Consider the following 13,839-nt stretch of genomic DNA (forward strand, 5'->3'; position numbering starts at 1 on the left):
TGTATATAAATATAAATACAGTATAATTATAAATATAAAATGCTATTGTTTTCAGGCTGTTTTATTGACTATCTTTCCGCGGTTGAAACACTGATTGTTGAGCGACTGCACGAGATACGTTTAAGCAAGTTGTACTGTATCTTTCAACATGCCTTCAGATGTTCATTGACGTTTATTCTATAACTAGCATTTAAGAGGAAGAGATGACCGTGTTCATTCGCGCTCCTCTATAAATGGGGCGTCTATACAGCGATCAGTCATGCCACGTCAAAGAGCGTCAAAACGGCATTTATTGTCTGAATTTTGTGATGAAATGGACAGAATTTGAGAGATTCTCAAAGCACTCACTGTCATGTTTGTTACACAACAATTAAGCAATTTATAACACTATAAAAAGTGCTAAATGCAAATTATTCATCTAATATTCACAAGTTCCCAATAATAAGCCATAGCTCATGAATTTACCCAATACATTCTTTTACTAGAGTATATGGATGTTCTTTCTTCCATACTTTCTTTCTAGAGTCTGAATAACAGGGTACAAGAAAACCAAAGCACAACAATCATCTTCCTGTAATTTGCTGGAGACCCAAACAGCCGGAACAAGTCGGATCGAGCCGGAACAGGCTGCCGGACTTCTTCCAGCGCCATCCAGAGCTCTCCTCCCTCCTCCATTCTCTTGCTTAATTCCACATCCGTTTAAGTTATCGGCTTAATCTCCAATTAATTAGCTTAGTTAAAAAAGGATTGAGAGTTCTCGCTTTCTGTCAACAAGAGTGGGGGGTAACAGACGGAAGAGGGTTCGAGGGTATAAAGGGATTGGTGGAGAGAAGAGACAAGGGTAGCGGTTGTAAAACACTGTAGAAAGAGAGGAGGGGGGGGGGGGGAAAGAATGTCCCCGTGGGAACCAAAGTGCAACGGAGAAAGTCAATGAACGTGGCATTGTGCCAAGGCAAGAGTCAGCCAACACGGTACACATTCATTTAGAGCTCTGTCTGTGCCGTAGCAGGGACTTATGGGTACTCTGACACCGCTACCACCAGACAGAGCCAATGATTAGATCCCAGTTGATGTTGAATGAAAAATATAACATGGCAAGAGGCTCCAGGGACTGAAAGCATCACATTAATTATCCCTTTGATACATGAGCATTTTGTTGGTTGTATTGTAATTGGTGTTGCATGGTTCCACACGAGCCTACATGTCACATGCAATGTTCATTGCGAAGCCATTATATGACGTCTGGATGACTCATATTTACAATGACTGAGGTGTCAAGGGGAAAATGTGAAATTTATGGTTTTTATGTCAGAGCTGGGATACAAAACAGGGTTGTTTCCCACTACTCTGGCTAAAAAAGTAGCCAAAATGCATCATGGGTTGCCAAACCGATCATGCTTTGGAGGATTCTGAGAGAAGAGAGGAAAACAACAACACTGCCAAACCCATTGGAGAATCAGGAAAGCATGACTGAGCCTAGCATCCCGCCATCCCAGCACGTAACCAAGGCGATGGCTAACTACGGCGTCCTCTAACTGCTCGCCAGCAACGCATAGGCTTTGGAACTTGGACAAACCCAAGGGTCCATCCAGCACAGTGACATATGAATCCTATTTAGGGACTAAAAGCGTGGCTGAAACTCCATCAGGCTCATTATTTCTTGAAATCGGTAAACACGACACCCATTTTGGCTCAGTTTAATGAACTAAAAATGTATATACACGAACTCCCACAAATAAACATTTGCAAAATACAACCTGCTTAGCTGAACACGCTTAAAATGTAAAATATCCAGAGACGCTCAACTCAACAGTTTGAGTCAGAACAAACGGCTAAAATAGAAAGCATAATAATTAGCATATCATTTTTCTTCTTCATACAAACCACAGTTGTTGGTACAAAAAAAATTAGTCAGTTGATGTCACACTTATTCACTAATAAAGCAACATGCCAAGTTTCCCGCTGAATAGTTTACACTGGCTTACCTTTCATGCCAAACTTTGAACGTCTGCCATATTTGTTGATTAGCACAAACATAACGACTAGGAGAACGCAGGCAAAGCCAGCCAAGCCAACCGCAATTGACACCTAGAGAAGCAGGAGACACAACATTTCCTTTATTTAAAATTTAAAAGCGCTTAGCTTTAACAGGTTTAAAGTGAAACAGGATCATTTTTAGAACATAAAACTAGCATACAGCTTACTGCACAGTATAAACTGTTTACTACCTACTGATTAAAATAAAATTGTGTAATACTACTCAATATGGAAGGATAAAACTAACATTAGCATGCTACATTGTTGTCACGTGTTGTCTCTTAACACTGCATGTTAAATTCACACAGTACATTTTGACTTTGTAATTAAAGTTTGTAAATTCTTAACTTGTGACAGTTGGATCAAAATAATGGGTAGCATTTACTAAGTGTGCGCGCACGCATTTGTGTGTGAAAACTGTTTATGAACAAATCCTGACAACTTTCCTTCTAAATTTTATTCTAAATGTATGAAAAAATGTAGGAACAACAAACAACGTGTACAAAAATCACATATTCTGAGTGGCCTTATAATCATGTGATGAAATTATAAAGGAAAACCCTTATATGGAGACAGGTCGCGTGTGAACTATGCAAATTACTAACCTTGGGCACAAGGTTGCTCATTTATTAGAATACTCCAAATTAGATTAGAACGAGGTTAAGAACAAATTTTTCATGAGAAGTTCTCTTGTGCGTACCAATACTAAATACACACACTTATTAGTGAATGAGACACATTGAGTCTGGTAAGAGATAGATATTAGGTTGTTTCCGGCTCATTAATCACACCGGAATGAAAGGTCAAGTCAAGCGCAATGCATTGTGGTATGCTCAGTTGCACATTTTTGCAAACATAGCAGGTCATCTGGGTATTCTACATGTACGCACAGGGCAAATTTGCATGCTGTTTACATTCTACACACTGCAGAAATAGTACTATTAGCATGCTAGCTATGACATTAGCTTCATTCTCAAAACATGTCTTTAGCATGCTTGATTCTAAAAACATGTGTCAATATAATTTAACCCTGCCTGTGCGCATGTTTTAAAAGCTTTTTATGAGAAAACTACAATCCAGGAATGGCATAACTAGCAACCTAAAACGTGTCAAATAAATATTTCTGTCTAATCTCGTGTGTCTCGCACAGGAGGAAAAATAGCAATTTTACAGCAAACCTATGAAGCGTGTCTTGACTTGTTTATATGATTTATTTTGATGTTGATGTTGTAATCATGAGAGGTTTATATAATTGGAGTCTTAAATTGCATATGCCAGCAGTAGCTTTGATAAATTCCATGAAAAGGGAAGAGAAAAGCGTATAAAAGAAAAAAATTATGATAATAATAATTCATGTTAGGTATTCTAGGAGAGTGATAGTGGTTAACTTACAGCCAAGATACACTTTCTTTTGGGAAATACAAAGCGTACAACTTAATATAATGTCTAAATGCTCCAGATAAACAAAATATAGACAATAAACAATAAATCAAAGCAGTCAAAGTGCTGGAATAAAGCTATTTGAAGCAAAAAGCTTTCCCCCGTAATTAGGAAATCCAAACAATCGAGGACCAAGCTTATTCTTTGTGCCGTCGCCCAAGTCCCTATTGAAATCTTCAGATGAGAAAATAATCTCTATTCAGTCAATTACAGAACGAAAGTACTTTTTAAAAGAAGCTGTAATACACGCAAGCCACAAGGGAACCTGAAGATAGGATGTACAATGTGAGAAGGAAAATGAACGAAAATGGGGTTTGTTTTCAACCTTTACCATGTGTTCTTGTGAAACCTCATTATACTTCAAATAGGTGCTTTCGATCTCAGGAGAGAAAACAACACTCACGCCAAACGTGTCCTCTTCAGGCCGATGTGTCATGGTGGGAATGGCGGTCGGAGTAGGACTCACTAGGAAACAAACAAGAGCTTAGTAGTCTTCAGAGAAAACATTTCTGAAACTTCTGGAAAATAAAAAGACCACATAGAGATACAGGACTGTGACCCCAACAGAGACTTTGGGGTAATTGACATAAACATGTCCAAATGTTCAAATTTTGTTCAATTATGTTAATTTTACGTTAAAATGTATATAGGTGTAAAATATATCTTTTTTCACCATCCCAACTGACATTTGACAACAGATAAAGTGTCAAAATGCTCTTTATCTTTATTTTTGAACAGTATATGTATATGCATTATATAACATTAGAACATGTATAGAACATTATATGTTCACTCTGAGTAAGTATTTTAATTGTGCATTCAAATCATTTCGGAAAGATTGTATTTATGAATTTAACGATATTCAGTTACAAAACACAAAGTCACTCCAAAGGGATTTATTCTCCATATCAGTAAGCAGTTTCTGAACTCCTTGAAACACGCCCTGATGGTCCATCCAACCAATCAGAGCACCTTGCGCTTTTCAGAAGGAGGGGCTTCATAGAGAACGAAACAGGGGTGTGTTTCCCAAAAGCATCATTAGCCAACTATGGTTGAAAGTTCCGTCGTTATCAAAATAGTTCAACGAGTCTGTATTTCCCGGTGTTTTCCCAACAACGCAACAAGTTCCCAACAAGTTGTGTGGTTGAAACTACCACTCTTGACCTGTGGTTAGAAGCATTCATTCCACATGTTTGCATGACATGTGGAATGAATAAATCCTTATCTTGACCAAAATAAGCAAGCTGACACTTTCATTTAAGTATTTTTGGCCTGCTTTCTCAGACAGGGCTTAGATTAAGCCAGGATTTGGCTTATCAATCAGGACATTTAAGTAGCTTTTATAAATTACAACTTCCCAACTCGTTAATACAAACTTCCCAGGAGGACTTGAACACACCATAAGACAGGGGTGTAAAATCCTGCACATGGATGACCAATGTCCCGCAGAGTTTAGCTGCGTTTAACACCTGTCTGGAAGATTCTAGTGTTTGAAGACCTCGATTTTCTGGTTCAGGCATGTTTAATTAGAGTTGCAGCTACAGTAGACTCTCCTGCAAGGTGGCCCTCCAGGAACAGGAATAGACAACCCTGGTTTTAAGAGAACTGTTAGGCATTATTCACTAAACATGTCTTGGGGCAAATACTGTTTTATTAGACCCGTTTTTTTGCAAGGATATTGCCATTTCGACAGGGAGTCTGCTCCTAGATTAATCTGCCACTATTATTCATGTAGTATTGAACAAAAGCCTTAATATTGTTTTTACCTCGAAAGAGGACCCGTGTGGAAAACCTGATATTCTACACTACAGGCATCTTCATTCCAACTTCATTCAGAGCTCTGACAGTAACAATCTGTCATTCGCAGAGTTTCCATGCATCAACTTTATTAAATATGGTAAATTAGGGTGGTATTAGAGTAAGAAATGTTCTTGTGAAGGTAAGGGACTGTCCTCTGGACACTGTCCTTGATCCACATTAAATACATTTCTTGTGGAAAAGGATCTGATTTTTCCCACATACTGACAGATATCGGTCACTTTAAGCCAAAAATACAAAACAGGTCTAATAACAGCATGCCCAACTATGGCGGCCAGCCATTTGAAAATAAGGCCAAGGTAATTGTTTGGAGGATATTTGTTTGTTCAGTGCACAAACTAAATTGCTTCTTTCTAAATCATCATTTGTTTTATGATAAACAAAACTAATGAATAAGTTACAAAAATTCATGCAGCATCCAATTAAAGGGAGAAACTCACCATTATCGATGTAGTCTACAGAGAAAAGGAGGAAAAAAAACACACATATATAATTACCAAATATGAATACTGTATGTCGAGATCAGCTCTAAGGACTCATGTAAACACATTTTAAAATGATCAGCATGCACCCTTCAGTGCATTTCTTGTGCAATTATGGTAATGTTCAAATTAGTCTTTAAGAATATAATATGGGACAATAATTAAAATATGTATAATATATATAATATTAAATTAATGTGGAATCATCTAATATAATCAGCAAAAAAATAAATTATATATATATATATATATGTGTGTATACATATATACATACATACACACACAAAACATATATATATATATATATATATATATATATATATATATATATATATATATATACAGTGCATATATACACATTAACAGTGCAGTGAGGTTCAAAATTCATGAGACCTCTAGTGTAAATATATTTCACACATATTTTACTGTATATACATTTTTTCCAGCTTTAAACGAAAGCAGACAGACAGACAGATAGACTGATAGACTGATATAACCTAACTCTACATATACATACCTATTTAAGCACAGACTGAACCTAGGTTTCTAGAATACACTCTTATGCCTGCTATAGCATCACACCAAGAAATGAGCACTTTTCAAGTGAGGGTCTGTATCTATATTTATCTATAATCCTGGTTGATTCTCACCTCAGGCGTTAATAAGTTATTCAGGCGGGGCCTTTGAACGACATCCAGTCGATTCTGTTTCTCAACATGGCGTCTGCAACCTAACAGCTCAAATCACAGAAACCCTCCTCGTGTGCTCTTTAGAGGACACACCAGTCCCAGAGAATTTGACTACTTTTGCACAAGCATTTAAAGTAAGATTTGCTGGTGCACTAAACGTTATACTGTATGTTGTTTCCTTTTGCATCCCACTCTTATGAGAAAAAGAGATCTTTATATGTATTTGACAGTTAATTAATTAAATTGAAAATGTGTATATTACTCATTGGGGGAAAAAAAACATGTAACTATTGATTTCAGGCTGACATGGACCTGAAATGTGCGATTTAATTGAGTATAAGTCAGTCACGTACCATCAAAAGGTGGTTGGAGGAAGTGGGCGTACACAGTTTTGACAGCCACGCCCAGGAAGTTGCTGGCCTCCAGCGTGTAATTGCCATTGTTGTGGTGTGTTGGGTTTCTGAACTTGAGGCATCCCTCCAGGCTGTCCTGATAGTCCACCACATCTGGATAAACGTAATCGTTGGTCTTGATCTCCTTGCCCTTATAGTACCACCTCAGGGTGGGCAGGGGGTGCGCACGAACCGTGACCATCATGCATGTGTCGTGCAATTTCTGCGGCTCCTCAAACTTAATGATGACGGGAGGGACTGCAGGAGAGAAACAAATGACTTTTTTACAGAAAGGATTAACTACCTTGTGCTACCGTCCAACATAAATCCATAGACCAATGAGCACGGATAACCATAAACCACGTTTATGCATGAGTGGGACTTAGGCTGCTGTGGCACAGGTGGTCCGTATACGGATGTTTGTTTGATCCACTATCCTGCCTCTTGGACAGAAGATCCCAAGTTAACTGCCTGGCTGGCCATCAAGCATGTGTGCGAGCGGACATTTCCTGGAATGGAGGCGCAGAGCCAAAGGTGGGAAACAACTGCAGTTTCCATTATCTTCTCCACCCACCATGTGTTAGTTAGACGGTAGCTGTCAGCAATTATAAGGTTTTGCGATTGAACGCAGAAGCATCGTCTTATTTTCTCTCCCATTTTTTTTCCACACACCATGTCCCTTTAGCGGCTCCGTAGTTCTCAACATTGATAATAAGAAAAACTGTTTCAATCAAATACATGTATCCTTGGTGAGAATAAGAGACTTCTCCCCAAAACAGTTTTAACATCCCTTAATTTCTGTGACTTTTCTCCAGTCTCGAGAGAGAGAGAGAGAGAGAGAGAGAGAGAGAGAGAGAGAGAGAGAGAGAGAGAGAGAGAGAGAGAGAGAGAGAGAGAGAGAGAGAGAGAGAGAGAGAGAGAGAGAGAGAGAGAGAGAGAGAGAGAGAGAGAGAGAGAGAGAGAGAGAGAGAGAGAGAGAGAGAGAGAGAGAGAGAGAGTGACTTACTCTTATTTCCACAGAATTTGCCGCTCTAAGCAAATCTCATGCGGTCAATAGATATTGAGTGTGGGAAGAATCATCTTACATTGTTGTTGGCCAACACCATTCAGTATAAATGTAAATACATATTCAACACGGCAACCTCACATTACGTTGTAACTGTAGCTGTATTCATATAAGGAAATCTATAATTGCCTTACTTCAATCCAAGTGGGCGAAAACAACTGTTGTTTGATGGTGTGATGTTGCATACTGTGATTTTTTTATTTTTCAATTTATTTTAATTAATGGCAATGGTGGAATTAATATTTAAATCACTTTATTCTCTGATTGTGACCATTTATGCCGTTAACTCAAATAGTTTTAACCATGCACAACAGAAAAGCACATTCAAATGGTCTTCATTAAGTATACTAGCATATACTTAAGGAAGCACACTTCTAGTTAGTCATTACATCACCTAGTTAGTCAGTTCTGGAGTAATTTTTTCATGCATTGGTTTCATTTAATTAGATCAACTAAAGTTTTATTACTGGATGTCAAAATGTGATGGGTAGAGCCACGTCTTTACATATGGATACGTATTTGAGGCAGATTATGTCTTTGTTCTTGGCTTTTTCTTTGTCTTTTTGTTATTGTTTCTCAGGGGTAGGATTTATATGTTTGATTAGAGGCATAGTTTCTTTTTGCCAATTTTCATGAGTTGCTTATTGCCTCAGGATTGTTGTTTCTTTCATTTTATTTTTCATTTGGGACATTATTTTTTGCATTCGTACCCCTATATGGGAAAAATAAACTTAATGCCAAAAATGCAGGATGCATTGATTTTTTTCCAAGTGTAATATAAAGCAAAAACACATTTTAAGTGAACAAAAACTGGAACATTTCCAAGTTTCTAAGACCCCGGCATATCCTTGCCAACACACAAACACAGAAAATACACCACCTAACTGCCACAAAGCAATCACGTGTAGCCTTCTACACACTGAAACATGATAACATTGATAAATCTCTCTAATATTTCACTTACAGCCTTTTTTTGTGTGAAAAGTCCAGATGAAAAACAGCTCTCGCTTTCATAGATCAATAAACTACACAAATGACTTTCCTACAACACATAGGGTTGTGTAGTACCCGAGTTTTTTTTTTTTTTTTTTTTTTTTTTTGTAGGATTGTTTCTGATGAACCAATTTCTCAAGACTTCATAACCCATTTAAATAGCCTCACTGTGATTTATAGAATTTGATTTGACAAAGAGAGACAATATAAAAAATATTTAAAAGGTGAAGTGTGAACTAACATCACCAAACAAAAACGATCTGAAACAATCCAACCTGATCTCATGAGAAAATGTTACTATTTTACAAGTTGGTGATTTCACATGAATTTGCATGATGTGATCTGTATGTTTTTTTTTAGACAAAGAAAAAAACGCAAATCAAATGAGATTGTACAAATTCATACCAATTAGCCACCAATTCACCAAAACGTAATTATGTCAAAACAATTTGTTGTCAAACAGGTTTTCATGACACTCTCTCTCTCTCTATGTCATTGGTCAATCAATCAGATAGCCCCGCCCGAAACAAATCCCATTGGCTGTGCCAGCTGCTATACTGTGCTGGTCAGAATGCTTAATCAAACAGTAATGCTTTGAAATCACCAGAGCCACACTGGTTACACTTTTCAGCAACATCAACCGACATAACGACTTACTCAGAGTTGCCTTCATGTTAAGATGAAATAATAGTAAGTATTTTAATAACAAAAAATTACACACTTCACCCCTACCTTGTTCTAGCATTGATTCTGCATTCCCCAGAGCTAGTTCAATCAATAATACTCACTACTTCAAAGAAGAAAAAAGAAAGCAAGCTTTTTGGTGATCTTCCCTCCCTAAATGCCTACCCTTTAAAACAAAAGGCAATACAAATTAAGAGTTGGTAGCCGTGAGGTACAGAAGCAATTGACGTTATCAAGCTAAAGAGGCAGACACAGCCAGGTTCGGTGAGCTACTCTGAGGCAGAAAGGTAGAATTGGCGCGTTAGAGGAAGTGAGGCTGAATGTAAAGACATTCGAGAGGCACAGAAGCAAAAAAAGAGGCACTTACACTGCACTGAAAGCTGTATTGAGGCATTAGTCATCCCAACTATATTCTCTGCAATGCAGGTCAGCATGAAGCTGTTATCGTCTCGGCTGACATTGACCAGAGTTAAGTTGATGGAGTGGACATTCGGTGGATATTGATTGGACTGGAAGAGAGGAGGACACAATAGCTTCTGAAAACACAACCAAGCTTACACAGATTCAACAAATGGTTTATGGTCTAACTAGTCACTGTAAGGCTCAAGTGGATCATTTAATAGATTTGATTCGTGGTAGACGCCATATTTTATTTGGAAAGGAATAAAACCAGGCTGTAAGGGATAAGTAGTAAAGTCCTTTTAAGGCTGTACTGCCCATCCAGCAGAGAGAAAAAACACACAGCTTAAGCACAGTTTACTAGTTTTAAGCTGGTTTAACTGGCCTCCAAAAGATTTTGGCGACTAAATAAAATATGCCATCTACCGTGACTAAAATACATATAAGCTACAAAAAAGTGCATGTTTATTTCTAGTTAGCAAAAGTCTGCCTTACTTGGTGTGTGTTAATTGAGTGCAGGTCACCGACGGTCCAATCCACTTCCGGTACAGGAATCGCTGACCCATTGCAGGTGATTGTGACCCTGTCACCTTCTATCACCGTCAGGTTACTGTGACTTACGCTGATTTCTGGCAAATCTTGGTTGGAAACAGACAAGCAGTCATTGGTATGAAAAATAAACAGTAGGTAATTTATTGTTTTTAATATAAATATGTATAAGGTAATCTAAATAAGTGAAATAGCTGAATTCTATTGACAGCATTTGTGACAAGAATTCCATTGTGTCATCAATGTGGGCACAGAAAATAATCTTGACATCCATTATTTTAAAAACAATAATAATATTTCAGTTTACCAGCTTTTTAAGATAAATGGCAATACATGACAGGGTATAATTTTACACAAACAACATCAGGAAGCAATTTTACCACACTAGACCCATGCTAACATTTATAATTGTTTAAGTTTTAAAGCTATATTTTTTAGCCTTTTTTTTTTTTTTTTCACTTCAAAAATTAAGAAGAACAACAATGCTGTGGTAATCGCCATTGCCTTAAATTATGTTGAAGTACTTAAAGGATTTTACCCAACAATTCTGTGATTCTTTACTCACTCGCAATTTGATTCAAACCTGTATGACTATCTTCTGCAGAACATAAAAGAGGATATTTTGAAAATGCTTGTTTTTGTCCATTCAATGATAGTCAATGGGGTCCAAAACAACATTTGACCATTTGAGTTCTACAGAAGAAAAAAAGTCATGCCGGTTAGATGACATGAGGGTGAGTAAATAATGACAGAACTGAGAATTGTAATTTTGGGGTGAAATATCCCTTTTAACTTCTATTGAACCCAAACCGTTCTTTTCATGACAACCACACTTAGCAGAAAGTGTCACATACCACACTGAGAGATGTTCATGAGCTGTAGAGGGATCTTGGAGACTCCGTTGTTGCAGAACAGCTGCTGGTTATGGAGTCCGGCCTCGCCTCGCTGCTGCCACAGCTGGATCCAGCGGATACTGCAGCTGCAGTTAAACACCACTCCTTCCAGTTTCCTGCCACAACACAATAGAGTTCTTAGTGAGGACTCACAAAAATGCACACAATGCCAAGTAGGTCCATTCAGAGAACCAGTAGCAAACTAGGTGAAGGACACCGTTATTCAAAACATCAACTTTTCCAGCACCCATCAGTCAACCACAGTCCAGAGAGCTGCTGGCATTCATCCCATTTTGCAGCCAGAACGAGTTCTGTGCCCAGGGCTTTGTGTACGAATGCTTTCTGGACTGCAGCCCTTTCCTGGCCACGTCTGTCCAGCTATTCGGCGTGCCAAATTCACCACTGGTGCCCAGGGCGATCAGAATCCCGCAAACGAAGTCAAACAAAACATGAGCTTCTGGATTAAGGCAAAAACTAAGCTGCAAGATGTGATATAAATGTGGCATTGTATTTTGATACGGTCTAAAATGAATTCTCGCAAAATAATGACATCATATAATGCAACAAATTGTAAGAACTTGCTGATGTAAATGCCGTGAGCAAATTGAATCAAAGACAGTGAATTGAAGAATAAACTCATCTCAGTTCATGTATAACAACTTTTACCTCAATCTTGAATCATCTTTTATGACAAACAAAATCACAATGTGTGTTCCCGTTTTTGTCCAAGATAGAGAAACGAAGATGGACTCATCTTGCATATACCTGCGCTGTTTGTCACATTTGCAATTTTGATTTGGCAGATGTTTTTATCCGAAATGACTTAAAATGCAATCAAGGTTCACATTTTGTTACTTTAATCAAATTGAACCCAAAAAATTTGCTTTGCTAGATGTAAAAATGCATGTAAAAGACTGCAAAATAATGTGTTTCATCGTCAAGATAAATATTTAAATATCAGAAAATATAAATTATAAATATTTGTCTGTAATTTTTCTTAACTAAGCCTAAATTAGCAAGAAGTTGGACCTTCTGTGTGAGTAAAACATATTAGGCTTTCTAAAAGGATCTTCTCGGTGCTCAGTGATTATAATTGCATACGTTTAACTGGACAGACGGAAGGGTGTGAGGTCAATCCCACATAAAACCTCCACCCACAACTACATCACTTGGTCCAATGAAGGGCTTCCTTTCGGAACCATCTTGATGCCAATGACTCCAACACCTACTCCCAGAGCAGCAATATCACTGCGAACAACAACCATCTCTAGCCCTCTCAGTATCGCATTTCACGCTCTTTCAAACAACCTTTGAGCGCAGCCACCCCCACTCCTGCACCAAAAACAGACATCATCTACATCAACCTCCTCCAAATGTCTAAATGTCAACTCTGACAGATCTGCCCGTGATCATGAAGGCTCCACTGAGAGTTTAGAGGGTCTTCAACTTCCTGGAAATGTTGAGTCAGGGGCATCATTCCAGTACTTGACACTATCCTCTTTCCCTTCTTATATCTTCTCTTTCACTCCTTCACTTCTCCTTCAGTGGTTCACAATCTTTTTCACTTCAAGGTCCTCATTTGACATTATTCAAAGGCCCTTATTTCTAAGCGGATATGTACCTCCGGTGATAATATAGTAAACAAAACAAAACATATAAAAGATCAACTAGGAGATAAATTAAAAAAAATCTATATATATATATATATATTTTAGTGCATTTTATCTCCTAGTTGATCTTTTATATGGGCTTTTATATGGGCTATATATATATATATATATATATATATATATATATATATATATATATATATATATATATATATATATATATATATATATATATATATATATATATATATATATATATATATATAAGTTTATATTATATTTAATTTTTAATATAATTTTATATAAATATTTTATATTTAAATGCCATTTGTTTCTTAAATATATACATGCATGTTTGTGTTTTTATATATACACAAAATATACACAGTACACACAAACACAAACTTTTATTTGCATACAATTAATCACGATTAATCGTTGCCCAGCACATAACACATAACACAACAACATAACAAAACATAACATAACATAACATAACATAACATAACATAACATAACATAACATAACATAACATAACATAACATAACATAACATAACATAACATAACATAACATAACATAACATAACATAACATAACATAACATAACATAACATAACATAACATAACATAACATAACATAACATAACATAACATAACATAACATAACATAACATAACATAACATAACATAACATAACATAACATAACATAACATAACATAACATAACATAACATAACATAACATAACATAACATAACATAACATAATAGATAAAAGATCTAGAAA

The 13,839-nt window shown here is 36.9% G+C and overlaps 1 protein-coding gene across 1 annotated transcript in view; it reads right to left on the bottom strand.

The window, feature by feature from the left end:
- Window positions 1-13,839, bottom strand: part of ntrk3a (neurotrophic tyrosine kinase, receptor, type 3a) — a 206,034-nt gene that overhangs the window by 88,745 nt on the left and 103,450 nt on the right. Inside the window, exons 5-10 of the mRNA XM_081355621.1 lie at window positions 11,404-11,558; window positions 10,496-10,638; window positions 9,969-10,110; window positions 6,820-7,116; window positions 3,881-3,942; window positions 1,986-2,088 (exon numbers count right to left, since the gene is read on the bottom strand). Coding sequence (XP_081211747.1) covers window positions 1,986-2,088; window positions 3,881-3,942; window positions 6,820-7,116; window positions 9,969-10,110; window positions 10,496-10,638; window positions 11,404-11,558 — 902 coding nt within the window. The remainder of the gene's footprint in view (window positions 1-1,985; window positions 2,089-3,880; window positions 3,943-6,819; window positions 7,117-9,968; window positions 10,111-10,495; window positions 10,639-11,403; window positions 11,559-13,839) is intronic.

This window comes from Scardinius erythrophthalmus, assembly GCF_964197995.2.
Source record: "Scardinius erythrophthalmus genome assembly, chromosome: 24".
Taxonomy (NCBI): Eukaryota; Metazoa; Chordata; class Actinopteri; order Cypriniformes; family Leuciscidae; genus Scardinius; species Scardinius erythrophthalmus.